The sequence below is a fragment of the Pelecanus crispus genome, chromosome 5 (assembly GCF_030463565.1).
Source record: "Pelecanus crispus isolate bPelCri1 chromosome 5, bPelCri1.pri, whole genome shotgun sequence".
Classification (NCBI taxonomy): Eukaryota; Metazoa; Chordata; class Aves; order Pelecaniformes; family Pelecanidae; genus Pelecanus; species Pelecanus crispus.
Window position 1 is genome coordinate 18,448,220 of NC_134647.1, and position 18,087 is coordinate 18,466,306.

Here is an 18,087-nt window from a genome sequence, read left to right on the forward strand (position 1 = left end):
CATGTGGCCTTGCCCTGGAAGGGGTGTTTGGAGTCACAGGTGCAAGGTGGATAATTACTGTATCCTGGAGCAAATTACTTCTGATGATCTCTGTCTTGGGGGTTGAAGTGGGGGTGCTGCGTCCAGGTCTAGGAGTAGCCTGTTGCGTTAAGGAACTGCACAGAGCAGGATTCTCCTACACTCAGCTAGCAATCTGCATCCTTCCCTCCTACCTTGGCCCCCTCATTCCCCCTAACAGGGAGAGCTAGGATGGGGGTTCTCTGCCTCCACCCAGACCAGCATAAAACCGTCTGCCATTGATCCTCAGGCCATGGCTGGATGCTGGGGAGAGCCCTGAGGAGGGAGGGAGCACAGCTGCCCAGGTCCTCTTCCCCCCAACAAGCAGAGTGGATGGCATCCAGTTAAGTGAAATAATTTATATAATTAAAAGATATTTTCATACAAAACCCCAGGCTTAGCCCCCAGATGGTGAGGGCAAAGCAGGGCAGGCTGGAAAATTACAAAGCATGCACTGGAGAAGGGTGGTGAAGCCCATCTCCCTCATCCCTCTGTACACGAGCCACCTGTCACAGCCAGGACACCATCCCTCAGCACAGTTCCTAGCGATCGGGGCGCTGGACGCAGAACACTTTGGCTTGGTGGTCACCAGAGGTCGTCACCACAATGGAGGCGTCCCTGGTGGGGGGGGGGGAGACAGGGCTCAGAAATGGGGCTGGGGGCTTTGGGCATCCCTCACCCACACCCCTGGCCCAGCTCTGAGACCTCAAGTCTCAGCATGGACCTGGGTGTGTGTCCCCCGCCCCCCTCCCACCTTGGGACCATACCCCAGGGGCACCCAAAGGAGAGACAGCTTGTGATTCAAGTTCCTGAGGCTGAAGGCCCCTGCCACCCCTGGTCCCTCCACCCATCACGGAAGGGGTCTGGGGATTCCCTGCTCACTTGTTGACAGCAAAGTCGAGGATTTCAGCCGAGTGCCCTCGGTACTCGCTGATCATCTTCCCTGAGCGGGCATCCCAGAGCCGCACAGCCCCATCCAGGCTGCAGGTGTACACCACGGCCGAGCTCTCCTCCCACAGCAGCTGCACGATCCCTGACTGGGGTAAGGGGAAGCCACAGAGTGAGCACTGGGGACCCCCAGCAAGTCTCAGCTCCCCACCATGTGCCTCTCCAGCACTGTCTGTCATCCCCACAGATAGGAGCGCCAGCCCCCAGGGCCAAGCTATGGGGCACATCCTCTGTGCAGGGACTGCGGCTGCCTTTGGGGAAGCCCAAGGGGCTGAGGGAGAAGCACAAATTGGGAACTGGCCCCAGGAAAGCCCCTGGGCTCCAAGGGAGGTCTCAGATGGGCCCAAAGACCAGGCCTAGGGAGAGGGGGTAGGGCAGTACCTCGTGTTGGCACTTATGCCTCAAGCTCTGTGTGGAGAGGTCATAGATAGCCAGCGTGCCATCCAGGTAGCCCACAGCAGCCAGTGGCATCCTGCAGAGAGGGGAACAGGTGTTATGTGGGCCTGGGGGAAGCAGGGATGGAAGCGCACGAAGGATCAAGCTTGAAGGCAAGCCCTATGCTGAGGACTACAGCATATCAAGATGATGTGGGAGAACCCGATTGCCGGGGCCATGAAACACCTTGATAAGGAAACCCAACAGGACAGCGAGAGTCAGCAACCAGCCTGAGGTTCACGAGGGAGAGAAGACAATGCCTGGTAGGAAAGATCCCCGGCAGCCGTGTCTGGAGGGTATCCCAGCCAAACAGTGGTCTGTCAGGCTAGCCCAGAAACCCACGGGGGGGGGGGGGGGGGGGGGGGGGGGGGGGGATACGACACGACACAGACTGAGCAGCTGGTATGCCTTGTGTTCCATGTCACACCCAAGTGACCTGGGATCTCCACAGCCAGATGGGGAGGATGGAGGTGAGAGAAACGCAGCAGAACGAGCATGAGGGATGAAGAACTGGATCTGTTTGTAACAACCCCTGTAAGATCTAGCACTGAAGAGGGGCTGTCCCCACACTCACACGTTACAGAAGCCCAGCGACTCCACCGAGTTGGACTCTGCCTCCTCGCCCTCGCCGGCAGGGGCCTTGGGGGCCATGCCGTCCATCTTGAACACGCACACCACCTGGGTGGAGGGAGGCTGACTAGTCCCCGAGGAGAGGGGAAAGGGACTCCCCAGTCACACTGAGGTCCCCTTTCTTACCCGGGATCGAGCCTACACCCCCTGCACATGACAGCCCGACCCCAAAACCTCAGCTCCTCGGAGCAAAAAAGGGGGAACTTCCTTCCATGAGCCCAGCAGGACCACCCAGCTGCAGGTCTCACCAGTAGCAGGGAGGAAGCAGTTGTGTTGGCCAAGGGCGCCTCCTGCTGGCTGCCGGTGGCCACCACAGGCTGCTCGGGGCCTGCAGAGCCCTGAACCACCCGGAGACACCGGCCTGGCCCAGGACAGGGGCTCAGGAAGCCGGTCTCCCAGGGCTCCTGGCTCTGCCCCCGCGCACACGGACCCACCTTGCCCGTGGCGGAGTTAACCAGCTTGGCGTGACAGTCCACAGAACCCGTCATGATCAAACTGCCGTCCTGGTTGCTGGCCACACACGTCAAGGGGTCCTGGTGGCCGTCCTGGCCTAGGGGGCGAGCAGGAGAGGCATGAGCTCCACGTGTCCTCCCCACGGAGAGCCGGTGGGCCTCGAAACCCACCCTCCTGCAGCCTCCACCTTGCCTGGCTCTGCCAGCACCCCGCTGGCAAGAAGCAGCCACCTGCGGGGACAAGAAAACCCAGCGCCAGGCCCCCTCCGGCAGCCCCTGGCCTTGGAGGGTGCCACCTCTCCACCCAGGCAGAGGTCAGAGCCCACTGAAGGGGCCATTCCCAAGTTAGGGAGCGCCCCAGGTGATTAACCTCTTCCCTACCTTTCAGGACATGCAGTGAGGTTCCCTGCTTCAGGTCCCAGATGCGCATGGTCCCATCCTCGTACCCCACCACTGCTCGCTTCCCTGGGTGAGACAGAGCCAGCGGATAGAGCCACAGCTCCCCTTGTCCCTCCGCCTCCTGCTCAGCACAGACTGGCAGAAGCAGGAGGGCAGATGGTGGCAGCAGGATCTGTCACAGAGCTGGTGACATTCCCCACCCTGGACAGTTCCCGTGCCTCACCATCAGGCAGGATCCTGCCACACGTGGCCGGGCATGCAGGGCCCTGGAAGGTTTTGCAGTCTCCACTCGGGATCTTCCACATCCAGGAGTTGCCATCAGCCGTGCCCGCCAGAAGGACGTGGGCTTGAGGGTGCCACTCCATCCACTGGGCAGAGAGAGGAACAGGCGGTGTCGCGGGGGTGGCATCCCCCCGCCACCCAGCTGAGTCCCAGCTGCTGGCCCACAAACTCCTCACGGCACCAGGGGTCCTGCTGCTCACCTCCAAGTCCCCCACCTCGAAGGACCACACTTCTTCCTTGGAGTCCACCCGCCACACTTTGATAAGCCCAGACATGTCACCCGTGGCCACAAACACAGAGTCGTGACTGAAGCCGGCACAGGTGACTGAGTCCTTGTGTCCTAGAGACGTCGGGGGACAGAGACTGCTCAGGCCAAGCTATGGAGGACGGTCAGGGGCCTGGCTCCAGCAGAGCATCAGCTGGGGAAGAGCGTGTCTGGAGAGATGTGGCTGGGAGGGCACACAGCCGCTCACTCAGCCAGCCTCAAACACCTCACCTGAGCATTCGAACAAGAGCTCTCCATCGCTCACGCGCCACACAAAGGCCTTGTCATCCTCCCCGCCCGTCACCGCCAGCGTGTTGGTCTTGGGGTCGAGGCTCACGCAGAAAACAGAAGCTTCACAGAGGAGAAGAGAGAGGCTACGTGGCTCAGATGCCGTTCACGCCCCACCCAGTGTTCCCAGGGGATCCAAACCCAAGCAACACCAGGTCTGGGTGGGACGTCAGCAAGCTGAACTCCCAACCCAAACGAGTGGCAATCTATTTTTCCTGTGGGGGAAGAGCACCTGCAAAGCTCAGGGCAAGCCACCATGGTAGGAGGCTCAAAGGGCTTCTCTACCAGAGTGTAAGTTAGAAAGGAGCAAAGCCCAAAGCATCACAGCCCCGAGTTGTGACGGCTGTCCCAGGAGCAGCTGGGAGACGGCAGCCTGGCAAGGACCTGCTGCAGTCTGTTACTCTAGGGAAAGCCAGGGTGGGAGCAGGTCCCAAGGGGGACCCGAGCTGCCCCTGCCCATGCCCACCACTCACCCGAGTGGAGGGAGAACGTGACCTCGCTGTCATCCTGTGCCTCCATGCCGTCCTCCACCCCCTCGTCGTCCTCTGTCTCCCAAGCTTCGGCGTCGGGCTCTTCTGCCCCCTCGTCGTCAAAGTCCACGTCCTCCATCTCGTCGGCCAGGTCATCTACAGAGGGCGAAGGTCAGGACGCAGTCACGGCCTGCCCGGCTCGGCCTTTCCAGGCGGCTGCGGGCGCGGGGGGACCTCGGGGGTCCCTGGGGGACGGGGCAGCGGGGGGGGATGCGCGATCCCGATGCCACCGCGGCCGGGAGACCGGGAGCAGAGCGGCCGCAAAGGAGAGGAGCGCGACGCAGGGAGAGGCCGCAGGCCCGGGGGGGAAACGGGCCGGGACCCGCGGCCGGGCCGGGCCTGGCGCTGAGGCGGGGTCGGAGGGGGCCCGGTGCCCCGGCGGGAGGCCGGAGCCCCCGCAGGCCCTGCCCTGTGCGCGGCGCGGGGCGCCCCGTCTCACCCGGCCCGGGCGGGCCCAGCTCCACCACCTCGATGATCTCCTCGTCGCCATGGAAGCCCAGCGCCCCCGGGCCCTCGGCGGGCTCCATGCCGGCCTGCCCGCGCACCCCACCCCGCCGCCGCCGCCGCCGCTTCCGCCGCTTGCCCCGCCCCGGCCAATCCCCGCCCGTCGCCCTCCGGCCTCAGCCAACCCCGACCCGCGTCCTCACCATGACCTCGCCCCTTCCGCCAGCAGGCTAGGCCGACCGCGCCCCGCGCGATGCCCTCTGGGAGCTGTAGTTTCCCGCCCTCCGCCCGGGCAGCACCGCCCCCCGGCAGCCCCCGCGCGGCGGACTGCAGCTCCCGGCATGCAGCGGGGCGGCCGCACACTGGCACGGCCCACCATGGCGGCGGCGCTCGGCGGACTGCGGGGTAACGGCGGGCGGGCGGAGGGGCGAGGGCACCGGGAGCGTCCCGCTACCACCCTCACCGCACGGCCCCGCGGCCTCCGACACAAACCCTCCCGGGACGCCCCTAGGCCCGGCCCGCAAGGCCTCGGCCCCGCCCCGCCCGGCTGAGGAGAGGGCTTAGAGCCCCGCCCCTGGCGCCCTCGGCCGCGCCCCTCGGTCTTTGCCCCGCCCCTCACGGCTTAGGCCCCGCCTCCGAGCCCCCCCGCCCCCGGGGCAGGGGTATGGGGAAGGGCAGGGGTATGGGGAAGGGCAGGGGTGAGGGCAGGGCAGGAGCCTCAGGCAGCTCGGGCTGGGCCCCCGCACGCCGCCCTGTGGCTGCCCCTCCCTAACGCCTCTCTCCCCGCAGGGCTGCTGGCGGCAGCAGGGCGGGCAGGGGGTCCCGCCAGGCCCTGGGGGCGGCCGGCCCCCCCCGGCGCACGGTTCCTCGGGCAGAGCAGCCACCAGCCGGTGGGGCCACGGGCCGGCCCGGAGCCCGGCAGCGGGGGGCTCCCCGAGGGGGTGGAGTATATCCCCACGCGCAAGAAGGGCAAGAACCCGATGAAGCCGGTGGGGGTGGCCTGGTGAGTGGCTCGGGCGGCGGGAGAGGCTCGGCACCGGGAGGCTCCGCTGCTTTGCAGGGCCTGGGGTGGGACGGGGGGGTCCTGGGAGGCTGCAGCGCTGAGCGGGGGGGGTGTCCCTGCCGCCCCAGGGTGGCACAGGGCCCTTGTTTCCCCGCCGGCTCTCTCCATCTCTTGCCTGCCGGATGTCTTGCAGGGCCATCGGATTGCCCTCCGGCATCATCCTTTTCCTCCTGACCAAGCGGGAAGTGGACAAAAAACGTCTGGAGCAGCTCAAAATCCGCCAAAAGATGATGGAAGCCAACCAGGGCGAGTACGAGACGGAGCGATACAAGAGGGTGGCCAGGGGGGCATAGCCAGGCTGCCCCCCGCCCCCAGCCTGGCACTGTGGCACCTGGAAGGGACTGGCCGAGGGGCCGCCCCCGCCGTGGGACACGCGGCACTGGCGCTGCTCTCCCTGTCCAGCCCGTGGGGTGGTCGTGGGGCTGGATAGGGACAAATAAACTTCGTCCCTGGCGAGTGGAACAGCTCAGTGCCACTGCGGTCGCTCCCTCAGCGCTCAGCCCCAGGCTCTGCCTACGCCAGCAGCGGGGGAGGCCCAGCTGCTCTGCAGCTGGGGTGCTGCCCACAAGGGCGGAGGGGTACAGGCAGGGGAGGGAGGCCAGGCCTGCAGCACCTTGACCTTGGTTTTCTGCCCCAAAGCAGGATTTGTGCTGCCCCAGGCCGCAGCCCCCGCTGAGGCTGCCCACAGGTTTTTTTCGGGGGAGTCGCCACACCAGTAAGGCTGGGACCGTCTGGAAAATTAAAGTGTGTTTTATTTAGCAAGTGCAACTTTGCCCACATCCGTGGCTGCAGGGCCTCTGCGACGCGAGATCTGCCACGAGTCCTGCCACGGGGGTCCCAGCTGCCCCCAGCCTGCACCAGGCACTGCCGCAGCTCAGGGAGGGGGGCGCAGCCGGAGACACGTTTAAGGCACTGAGTGAATGACACTGACCAGGCTCTGCCAAAAAAAAAATCCCAAGACAATCCCAGCGGCTGCTGCCAGTTCCCCATGCCCAGGCAGGACTGTGGCGCTCCACTGCCAGCTCGGCACCGCCAGCACAGCCTCAGCGAGCGGTGCTGAGGCTGGGCACTGCCCAAACACCAGTGGCCGGTCCCCTCCACCACCCTTGGAGGCTTGTGGGGGGGTGATCAAGGGAAGCCCTTTCCTTAGCAGCCTACAGCTAGGGATGCTGAAGCGTTAGGAGTCATAGTAAGTGGCCGTATTCTGTACAGAGGCCAGAGGAGGGGGTGAGGGGCAGCGGGGTGGGCAGGGGGGACAGGAGGGGTCCCGGGTCTAATCCCGGCCAACGATCTGCAGGATGAAGGTGAAGATGTAGACGATATCAGTGTAGATGGTGAGGGCGCCGTAGATGTATTCCTCAGGGCTCAGCGTGTTCTTCCTGTTCCCCAGCACAAGTTGGGTGTCATAGGCAAGGAACTGGGGGGGCAGAGGGTGTCAGGCAGTGACCAGAGGGGCGGGTTCCCCCCCCTCCCCAGTCCCTGCCTGACACCCTCTGCCCACCCCAAGCGTCAACTCACCAGAGTGAAGGCAATGGCGCCGATGGCCGCATACAGCATATGGAGCCAGGGGACCTGCACGGGGAAGGGAGCACGGGCAGGCTGAGCTGGGTGCTGGCAGGCAGCAGGCAAGGCAGGGCAGGCCCTGCCCACACCTGGCTCCCAAGGAGATGACGCCGACGCACCCTCTCCCCGCGGGTAAGCTGCCTCTGCCGTGGCCAGCACCACACCCTGCTTCCCAGCAAAGGGGGACCACCCAAACCCCCCACAGCCCGTACCAGCCCTGGGGACACACAACCGGGGACACCCATGGCACCCCACAGCCCCTCTGTCCCCCCCACTCACATATTTGAAGGAGAGAACAATGGCGGTGATGATCCCGGTCACCATGACCACGATGCCCAGCACGCAGAAAAGTCCCGGACATGACGTAAAATCAACCTGCCAGGGACACACACACACACATACATGTCACAGGAGAGCCCGGGGTGTCCCCACCGCCCGGCTCCCCACACCTGACCCCCCTCCCAGGGCAGGGCAGGGCACGTTGCCCTCCTTGCCTTGGTCTGGAAGCAGAAGATGGTGACAATGATGGCCACAATGGCGGTGATGAGCATGGCGATCAGGACAGCACTGGTCTGGTACATGCTGCAGATGGAGGGGACACCAGAGTCACCCCATGCTTCGGCATCCCCCTGCCAGGGGGGTGGTGTTGACCCCCCACAGCCCTGATCCCAGGCAGGGACCCGGCTGTCCCCGAGCCCAGGGGACTGGGGTGTTCCCCGGCTCCCAGCAGCCTCTCATTTGAGCCGGCCACGTGGCGAGGGACAGGAGGGCCCCCAGCTCCTGTCACTGCGGGCTCCCCGGGGCGTACCTGGCAATCATCCCCGTCATCAGCCCCATGGCCAGCGTCTGTGGGAGAGAAGGGTGGGCTCAGCAAGGCAAGCAGCACCATGGGGGCCAGCAGTTCCAGGCTGCCCCCACACCTGCCCATGCGTCCCCCATCCCCCTATCCCTCCCAGCCCACCTGGGGAGCTGGGGTGCCATGGGGGCACCACCAGCCCCCCCCCACCGGCCCCAGCCCACTCACAAAGATGGTCAGCAGGATGATGTTCCAGGGGAAGCGTCTCCTGGGGACAAAACACGGGGAGAGGTGAGCTGGTGACAGCGGCCTTGTCATGCCCCCCTGGTCCCCACCCCCCAGGGGCAGCCCCAGGCAGCGACCCCCCCATTATCCACACACCCCCCACCACGGGGGTCTCAGCCACCAGCAACTCACCGGGGACCCTCGCAGCAGACCAGCACCAGGTAGGTCACCAGGAACACGGCACTGCAGAGAGAGACAGCAGGTGTCAGCCCTGCGACCCCCCAACCAGACCCCGCCCCGGGGCTGGGGGGGCTGCGATTGTGGGGCACCAGCTGCCGAAGGGCACCCCGCGGGGCGCAAGCTGGTGGACCCCCTACTCACTATGAGGCGTAGTAGATGGCAGTGTTCATCTGGACGAAGGAGCGGACAGGGGAGCTGCGGGACAGGAGGGACAAGCGTGAGGGACTCTGTCCCCTTGAGATGCCCCCCCCCAGGAGACACAGGGCCAGGCTCCCCCCTTTTTCGGGGCAAGGCTAAGGAGGGACGCCCCACTCACACAAAGGTGAACACGGCAATGATCCCCACTGTCAGCAGCAGCTGCAAGGAGATGATGGCGTAGACCTGCGAGAGACGGGGGGGAGGTCAGCACCCGGCCCCCCAAAACCAACAGATGCCCCCCAACCCTGACGGGTGCCCCCAGCCCCCCAGGACTCACCTTACGGATGAAGGTGTGCCGGACTTTCTTGTCATCCCAGTCGGCCGATTGGAAGGGGGGGCTGTCCCCAATGCCACTGTCACCTGCGATGGGGGACACCCCTCAGCACCAGGGTGGGCTGCGCAGCCCCCCCATGCGACCCTGTTTCCAGTGCCCCCCCCAAAAAAAACCCCAAGGTGCCCCCACTTACCAAACCGAATAGGCATGGTGGGCATGGCCATCCCCGGCTGTGCGTACCCCCCTGCCGCGGGGTACCCCCCTGGCTGTGCGTACCCCCCTGCCACGGGGTATCCTCCGGGCTGCGGGTACCCCCCAGCGTAGTGGGGGGGCTGGGGGTACCCCCCCGGGGGCGGGGGGTAGAGGGTGTTCTTGTCGTCGTAGGGGGGGGGCGCGTTGGGCTGTGCCATGCCGGCTCCTTGTGTCTTCTGCAGGCACCTGGAAGGGAGAGAAGATGGGGGGTGTCGGCACAGGTCCCCCTCCCCGGGCAGGACGTGTCCCCAGCGAGCACAGCCGCAGGAGCAGGGACACAGAGGACAGTGGAGCCGCAAAACCTCCCCCTCCCACTTTAATAGCGGCTTCTAATTAATAAGGACGAGCTGGCCTCAATGCCAGGGAGTCAATGAGAGGCAAGGGACGTCCCTACTGTCCCTTGGCCAGGGCCACCCGCATTCCTGTGCCCTGAGTCCCAGGCGCCTGCGTCAGTGGCCAGCCGCGGGCAGGGCATGGCCACGCACTGACTCAAGCCGCGTCGGGGACGTGACCTCTCCGGTGGGGACGTGACCTCTCCGGCCTCTGGAGCCCACCCTGCCGTCGCTGGGGGGCAAGGAGCACTGTCCTGTCCCCCCGCCCCGTGCCCTGGCTGGTCGCCGGCTCCTGGTGGCACCGCTCTGGGGACAAACAGCATCCCCCTGCCCGCTGCCCAGGATGGAAACACAGGGCCTGATCCTGATCACACCCATGCAGACCCCACTGCCCCCTCCCCATTTCGGGGGTGCCCCCCCACCCAGCAGCCCACTGGGTCACGCAGGGGCTCCGGAATTCCTGAGTCCCCCCCAGGGAGTTATAGGGACAAATGCCACCCGCGTCTCCGCGGAGGAAGGTGGATGCGTCCCCGAGGAGGGGAGCCAGGACCCCCCCGGGGCTGAGCTCCCCTCTCCGGCTGCGCCGGGCCCCCTCGCAGAGCCCCCGGCAGCAGCGAGCAGCCAGCCCGGGCCCAGGGCCAGCTGTCAGGCTTGGCCCCAGGAGGAGGAGGAGGAGGAGGAGGAGGAGGAGGAGGAGAAGGAGGAAGACAGAATCTCCAAGGCCAGGAAAACAACGGCACTGCCAGGAGCCGGTGCCAGGCCTTTACCCGCCTGCCACCCCCCCGGCACTGGCACCGGCGGACACCCACCCCAAGCCCCAGGCAGGTGCCAGGACCCGCCATGTCTCTCTCCCCTGCTCGCAGCAGCGACGTGACCCCAGGCCTGTCCCTGGGAAGGGACCAGGACCTGACCCTGACTGGGACCAGGCTGGGAGGGGACAGGGCGCTTCCTCCAGCCTGACACCAGCGCTTACCATGGCCGGGCCAGGTGGGCAGCGGTGCCAGGGGGGCACAGCCGGGCCAGCCATGCCAGGTCAGGGGAAGCAGCTCAGCATCCGTCCCTCCACCCCTCACACCATCAGTCTGTCCCAGCCGCAGCAGAGCTGCTACAGCCTCACCGCCCTTTTCCATCGTGATGACGGTGGTGCCAAAATTAACCAGCATGGCGGTGATGACCCGGACAGGAAGTTTCACTTCTGCTGCTATGCGGTTTCCCTAGAAGAACCTGGCGCCCCTTCGCAGCAACCTTGTCTGTGGGGCCAGGGTAGGGCCCAAACTAGGAGCCTGACCCCAGGAAAACCCCTGCGACTGGCCCCCAGTTAGGGGGGACTGGCGTCCCCAGGAGGGAACCCAGGCGTCTGGGGAAAGTGGGGTGTATCCAGCTGGCACATGGTCATCGGAGGGTCCCACCCAGGACCGCGCGGTAGGGTTCCACCGGCTGCCCCAGCCCTTCCTTGTCCCCACCCCGGCAGGGTGGCCTTGGGGCCAGGGAAGGAACCAGCCTGACGGCTCCCTGCGGCTGCCGCACCCAGGCAGGCAGGCAGCACCCTGCACCCTGCACCCTCACCGGGCTGCGGCACAGTGGGCCCTGAAACCAGAAGTCACCGGTCACAGGGCCACCCGGGACGGCTCAGTGGCCTCGGCACGACGCGCCGTCCCCGGGGACAGGGCGCTGCTCTGCTCTGGCACCGTGACTCAGCACAGATAAGGTGAGCATGACGGCGACCCGGGGCGCAGGCGGCTGGCACCCCCGGCACGGCCCCACCCGTGGCACCGCGCAGCGTCCCTGCCAGCCGCCCCGGCGCTCCTCCCGGCCTCGTCCCCTGCCACCAGCTCCACGAGGACGCTGGGGCACCAAGGGCCACCTTGGCGGGGGACCAGGGTTTGGGGTGTGGGCCAGGGCTCCCCGCTTTCTCCATGGCTCCCCATGGTGAGGCTGCCCAGGAAAGCATTTGACTTCCCAGAAGAGCCTGGAAGCTCCCACCAGTATGGCACAGCCTGGTACGGCACAGCACAGCATGGCACGGCTTGGCACAGCACAGCCTGGTACAGCACGGCACGGCTTGGTACGGCACAGCCTGGTACGGCACGGCACGTCACGGCTTGGTACGGCACAGCACGGCTTGGTACGGCACAGCTCCCCCGCACGGCACGGCACGGCTCGGTACAGCACAACCCAACACAGCACCACGCAATCTGGCCCGGCTCAGCCCAGCTCGGCGGGGCTCATGTCGGGGTTCCAGCGCGCCCCACCCAGGCCGGGCTCCCCCGCTGCCCCACCTCGCTCACACAGGACACGAGTTTGCAAGACCTCAGCATCGCCGCCGCCTCTCTGCCCCCCACCCCGCAGCCCCCTCCCGGGGGGCAGGGGCCTGTGACAGAGGTCCCATCCTGTGCCCAAGCCCAGGCGCCCCCGACGCCACCCAGAGCTGGTCCCCACGTACCCCACACCCTGCTGGGCACAGACCCTCAGCTCCTGAGACACCCCACGGTGTCCATGGGGACACCCTCCACAGCGCGAAGGACGGTGCCCCAGCCCCTCCGGAGCACCCCCCGCCGCGCCCCGCTTCCCCCTACGCGATCCCGCGGGGTCCAGAAAGCGGCACCAGCCCTAACAGCGGGGTCCCGCCCGTGGGGAGCCTGTCCCCCCCCCCCGCGTCCCTGCCCGCGGGACCCCGCTCCGTCCCCGCTCCCCTCGCCGCGCCGGACCCCGACCCGAAGTGCCCCCCCCCCCGCTCCGGGGATGGGGGTGCGAAGGGTGGCAGCGCGTCCCCGCCGCTCAGGGACCGGCCTCCCACCGTCGCCCGGTCCCCGCCGCCCGCCGGGACGCTCGGTCCAGCGCCGGGACACCCCCCCGCCGGCTGTGGCACCGGAGCGGGCCGGGACAGGGGGGTTGAGGGTGGCGGGGGGAAGTCGGGGGAACGGGGGGGACCGACGGGCGGGGGGTGGGGGGGCAGTCCTCCGTGCCCCAGCCTGGGCAGCGGCCCCACGCGGGAACCGGGAGAGGCGGGGGGTGCGGAGCGGCGCCGGGCCGCCCTACCTGCTGCGCGCTGCTCCGCCGGGCTGCGGCCGCGACGAGCCGGGACGGGGCGGCGGGGGCGGGGGAAGGCACCGCCCGCCCGCCGCGCCCTCCCGCGGCGGCTCCGCGCCGCTGCGCCCGGGGGGGCCGGGTGAGCCCGGGGTGCGCTGCCCCTCCTGCCGCTCCCCGGGACGGAGCCCTCCGGCCCCCGCCAGCCCCCCCCCCCCCCCGGGACCTCCTTCCTGCCGGTTCTGACGTCACTTAGGGACCCCCTTCTCCACGCGGTGACGTCATCTGGGGGACACCCTTTGCAGCGATGGGGGAGGGGGAATCCCCTCCTCTCCGCCGGTGACGCGGTGGGGGGGGGGGGGTCCCCCGCCACGGTTCCCGCGGCAGTGACGCGGCGTGACCAGCAGGGGGCGCGGTGGGCGCGGCGGCGGGGGGCGTGGCCGGGGCGATGCCGTGACGCGAGGGGGGCGTGGCCAAGGCGGCATGGCCGGGGGGCGGCGCCCGGGGCATGGCGGGGCCGCGCTGCGGGCGCTGGCGGCTGGGGCCCGCGGGCTGGGGGCCGCCTGCCTGCGCCGCTGCCTGCCCCTCCGCCGCCTCGCCGCCGCCCTCATGGCCCTCGCCGGCCCGCTGCTGTTCCGCGTGGGGTGAGTGTCCGCCGCTCCGGTGCCCCCCGCCGGGAGGGAGCCGCCGCCGCCGCCCGCCTGTGTTCTGCCTCCGGGAGGAAGGGCCCGTCCTCCCCTGCTTGTGCGGGGTCCCCCGGGGAGGGTGTGCTGCGGCCCCGCTGGTGCGGGGAGGCGGGGGAGCCCCCCACGGGTGCTCAGCCCGCCCGGGGCGGGGCGAGGCGGGGGGTGTCAGCCCGGCTGCCGGCGGGGCTCCGCAGGGCCGGGAATCCGCCACCGGGGATCAGCCGCCGGCTCCCCCAGCACGGTGATGGTCACCCCCGGATCTGACGCCCCCCCCCCCCCCCCCGGGGGCTCCTTCCGTCGGGTCTAATCCTTAACCCACCCCGGGGCCCCAGCCGGGGCCCTGCTGCCCGGTGCTGGTGGTGTCCCAAATAGGGGTCGTTTACCCGGCGTGCACTAAGCCAATGTTCACACACACTGAGACGAGGTACTGTTCTCAAAGTTGCGCAAGTTTGGGTGCTAGGTGGTAATTCCACAAAGCCAGCACACCTACCAAAGTTTTCTCTGACTTTCATACATTACAATTAACACACCACACCTGTCTACTACATAATCATTAAATTAGCTAAGCATACGCATTTCTTACTGGTTCATATCTTCTTCACTTAAATTTAAAGGTACAATATGATTTTAGCTTACTACGCATGCTCACAGAGTGGGGGCTCACAGAGAGTGGGGGGTAGTGTCTCTAGTTTTTAATTGAGTCGGTGGTCGCAATCTCCCCCTGCCGAAATTACCTTTCCCCTACCTTCCTTCTGGGCAGATCCTTAGTAACTCTTCATGGTTTAGTAGTCAAGACAATAATACATCACCCTGTGTCCTGTTCCTGGACAATTTGTCATTAGCAATCTATTAACCAAACAAAAGCATAGATAGGGCAGGGCTTTACAATGGACATTCTATAGCAACATCGGCTTTGGATAACACTGGCAGGAGCCCCCCGCTCCCCGGCTTTGGGCTCCCACCCCCACCGATGGCGATCCTGCCAGGATCCCTCGCTGGAGTACCTGCCCGTGCCAGCACGGAGAATGGAACCATCCGGGGGGATGCCCTTGTCCTGGGGATGGACTTGGCAACCCGGGGCTTTGCAGGTCCCTCATGGCACCAGTCCCCAGCCCCAAAACGCTGCTGTATAAATGGAGGGGTCCCCCCAAGCCCTCCAGCGTGCGTCTGTGGACCCCTGCGTGGCACATGCTGTGGGACCATTTCTCGCTTCCCTTTTCCTCGGCCGGTTCTGCTCCTGCTTCTCTCTTCTCTGGGGCCGTGGCACCCAGGGCAGGCCCTGGGAGCAGGGTCAGCCCTGGGCATGGCCCCCCCGGGGGTTGGGGGGGGACAAGCTGGGGATGCCTGGCAGCCAGAGTGCTGCTGCAGACAAAGCCCTGGGGCTCGAGCCCTCCTGGGCAGATGGACAGACAGATGGACACCCCCACAGCGATGCCCCCCCACCCCGGTCCTTGCTGCTCAGAGCAGCTGGGTAGAACTTGGCTGGGGAACCGATTCTGCCCTCGCTGCCGATCTGGAGCAGGGAAGGGGGGGATGACACCACTTCCGGCCCCCACGCTTGCGAAAGTGACACTGTACATGTCCCCCGTGGGGGTGCTGGCCCTGGCAGCAGCTCCCTCCTCAAGTGGGCTCCTTGGGGGGGCTGGGGGTTAACACTGGGGGGTGTCTGCCCTCCCCAGGTACAGCCTGTACACCCGCACGCGGCTGGGCTACCTCTTCTACCGGCGGCAGGTGAAGAAGGCCCGGGAGCGGTACCCACACGGCCACTCCGCGCCCCAGCCCTGCCACTTCCCCGGTGAGTCCTGGGGAGCCCCCCCGGCCATGGCCCCGTCACATCCTCCAATACTGGCACTTTGGGGTGGGGAGGGGTTGCCATCGCCAAATTGCCCAAAGCATGTTTAACTGAGAATTTGATTTAAGATGTGGGGAGTTTGGCCTGGCCCTCTGCCTTTCCCAGGCAGGGGGGGTCATGCCCTGATGTCTGTCTGTCTGTTCCACCCCCCCAAGGGGTGAAAATCCTGCCCATTCCCGTGCTCTCCAACAACTACAGCTACCTGGTCATCGACACTGGCTCCAGCCGGGCGGCCGTCGTCGACCCCTCCGACCCACAGGCCGTGCAGGTGAGACTCCCACAGTCCCCTCCAACCCGGTGTTTGGGTGTCCCCAGGTGAGGGGGTGGCATGTCTCTGTTTTTTTTGGGGGCAGAGAAGGGGCAAATCTGCCCCTAATCTGCAGCCCTTAGTGCCCGGGGCAAGGTTGGAGGGTGGCAGGGCTCATCCAGTGTCTGGAAGCTGGGGGAGGGTTAGGGGAGACTGGTACTTGGGGTCTGTGTCCCGCCCCCCCCCCCCCAATCTCTCTGTCCTGTCCCCACAATTCCCAGGCTGCTATTGAAGAAGAGGGGGTGATGCTGGAGGCCATATTCTGCACCCACAAACACTGGTAAGGGGCAAGAGAGGGGGCCCTGGGGGCGGGCAGTGGCTGCCGTGGAGGGTGCCCCAGCTGAGGCGACCCCCAGCCCTACCCCATGTGAGGGGGGGGTATGGGGGGACATATTTAGGGGCGCTGACCTCCCTGTCCGCAGGGACCACAGCGGGGGGAACGCGGCGCTCCGCCAGCGGCATGGCTCCTGCAAGGTCTACGGGAGCGCCCTCGATGCCATCCCAGAGCTCACCAAGTAAGTCCTGTGCCCCGCATATAGCACCCCTATAAATTTGGGGTGGCACTTCACCCCCAACCACCACTGTCTGCTCCACCCGCCCACCAGTCCATCCCCTAGCTACCACGTTGGCCCCTTCATGAGCAGAGACCTGGCATGCTCATGACAGTAGTGCACCAGGGAAGGGTTGCACGGGGAGGTGGGTGTTTTGGGGGGGGTACTCTGAAAGTGCACCCTTCTGTCCGGCGCAGCCCACTTGCGGACAGGGAGAAGGTGAGCGTGGGCTGCCTGACCTTCGAGGCGCTCGCCACACCTGGCCACACCGTGGGCCATATGGTGTACGTGTTGGACGGGGGACCCTTTGACGGCCCCCCCTGCCTCTTCTCCGGGGACCTCCTCTTCCTCGCTGGCTGCGGTGAGTGCACCCGACCCCGGACCTCGGTGGTTAGGGGTTCCCCACGCTGGGAAAGGTTTGGGGGGAGCCCCCAATCCTCACCCTATGACAGGAGGTTATGCGGGGGTCCAGGCAGGCTGTTTGAGGGCTCCCCTGAGACCATGCTCGCCTCCCTGGACATGGCCGTGGGCTTGGGCGAGGAGACGCTGCTGTGGCCAGGTGAGTGCCCCCAAAGGCAGATCAGAGCCGCTGGTGTCCCCCATAGCCCCCACTGCCAAGCTGGGGAGCCAGGCAGGGGTGATTCTAAGGGGTACAGGGGTCCCCAGGCCACGAGTACGCACTGGAGTGCCTGAGCTTCGCCAGCCTCCTGGAGCTGGACAACCCCGCGCTGGAGCAGAAGCTGCAGTGGGCGATGCAGCAGCGCCAGGAGAAGAGGAGCACGGTGAGGCCGGGGAGGTCCCCTGGCTGCAGCCCCCCCCACCCCAGCCCCTCACGGGGTTCCCCATCCCTCAGCGGGGATGCTGCACCCCGACACCCTCTTGCATGGCGGGTGCCGTAGGGGAAGGGGGTGCTGGGGGGGGTCCACAGCTCCCTGCCGGGGGTGCTGCCTCCGGCGGGGGGGCTGAGTGGCTGCCCCCACAGTGCCCCTCCACGCTGGGGGAAGAGCAGACCTACAACCCCTTCCTGCGGACCCACCAGCCGGAGCTGCAGGCAGCGCTGGGGCTGCGGCGGGGTGCGGGGGAGCACCCCGACGCCTTCCGCGCCCGTGTCCTCAAGGAGGTGCGGAGGCGCAAGGACCTCTACAAAGCCACCTAGACCCCCCTACTCCCCGGACCTCCCCCTTTCCATGGGGGCGGGTGCTGCTTGGGCATGGGGGGCCCAAGACTGTGTGGTTCATTGTGCTGTGAATCTCCCTCCTGGGGTGTAGGGTTTTGGGGGGAAGAGTGGAGACCCCCCCACACCATGTGGGCACCCCATAAGTGATCCCTGCCTTTGCTCCCCCAGACTTGGGGGCCACCAGCTGTCATGTAGAAGCACCTTGATCCCCTTTCTGGGGGTCTGTAGCCCCCCACCCCACTGCTGGGGCTGTAGGGATGGCACCAAGGGCTTTTCCTAACACTGCCCCCCTGTTTTTCTGGGAGACCCCAATTTCCCCTCCCTCCCCCAGCACTCAGGGAGCCCCCCCCTTCCCCTAGCAGCCCTCAGTGCTGTGCATATCCTTTGGGGGGGGGGGCTGGGATGGACCCAGCAAGGGGGGGCTCCTGTACTACCTCCAGGCAAGGGGCTTTTCTCCAGCACCCCATGCTTGGTGCTGGAGCCCCCCCCCCCGCACGCACACACACTGGGATGGGGCCATGGGGGCACACTGGTGGGGTGTGGGGGAGTGCTGCTGTACTGGGGACTGGAGCGCCCCACTAACCCCCTCCCCCAAATAAAAGACTGGATCGGATTTGTACCTGTTTGGCCCTTTTCCTCCGCGGCCAGTGGGCTCCCACCCTCCCCACGCGAAACACCGCTGCGGCGTCGCTGTCCCTTTAAGAGGCGGGGCCGGGCCGTTGCCACGGAGACGGCTGAGGCGTTTTTTGGGGGGGTGCCTGTGTCCGGCCCGGACAGGTGCGGGGAGGGGTGGGGTCCGTGACTGGAGCTGTGG

The 18,087-nt window shown here is 66.7% G+C and overlaps 3 protein-coding genes across 3 annotated transcripts; 1 reads left to right on the top strand and 2 right to left on the bottom strand.

Moving 5' to 3' along the window:
• Positions 1–8: 8 nt before the first annotated feature.
• On the bottom strand, positions 9–4,813 carry AAMP (angio associated migratory cell protein). The gene is made up of 11 exons (XM_075710508.1): positions 4,726–4,813; positions 4,230–4,382; positions 3,700–3,819; positions 3,404–3,543; positions 3,145–3,289; positions 2,904–2,987; positions 2,505–2,620; positions 2,015–2,118; positions 1,387–1,477; positions 940–1,094; positions 9–675 (listed from the first exon to the last, which is right to left on the bottom strand). Exons 1-11 carry the CDS (start codon positions 4,811–4,813, stop codon positions 600–602), a joined length of 1,272 nt encoding a protein of 423 aa, XP_075566623.1. The 3' UTR covers positions 9–599.
• Positions 4,814–5,107: 294 nt separating this feature from the next.
• Positions 5,108–17,302, top strand: PNKD (PNKD metallo-beta-lactamase domain containing). The gene is made up of 10 exons (XM_075710410.1): positions 5,108–5,135; positions 5,520–5,733; positions 15,066–15,181; positions 15,394–15,506; positions 15,767–15,825; positions 15,968–16,060; positions 16,294–16,457; positions 16,569–16,655; positions 16,763–16,878; positions 17,079–17,302. The coding sequence occupies exons 1-10, from the start codon at positions 5,108–5,110 to the stop codon at positions 17,250–17,252; spliced, it is 1,164 nt and encodes a 387-aa protein (XP_075566525.1). The 3' UTR covers positions 17,253–17,302.
• Positions 6,526–9,504, bottom strand: TMBIM1 (transmembrane BAX inhibitor motif containing 1). Its single transcript, XM_075710542.1, has 11 exons — positions 9,283–9,504; positions 9,093–9,175; positions 8,934–8,998; positions 8,759–8,812; positions 8,570–8,620; positions 8,381–8,420; positions 8,165–8,202; positions 7,851–7,938; positions 7,636–7,731; positions 7,312–7,365; positions 6,526–7,210 (listed from the first exon to the last, which is right to left on the bottom strand). The coding sequence occupies exons 1-11, from the start codon at positions 9,497–9,499 to the stop codon at positions 7,067–7,069; spliced, it is 930 nt and encodes a 309-aa protein (XP_075566657.1). The 5' UTR covers positions 9,500–9,504; the 3' UTR covers positions 6,526–7,066.
• Positions 17,303–18,087: the final 785 nt, after the last annotated feature.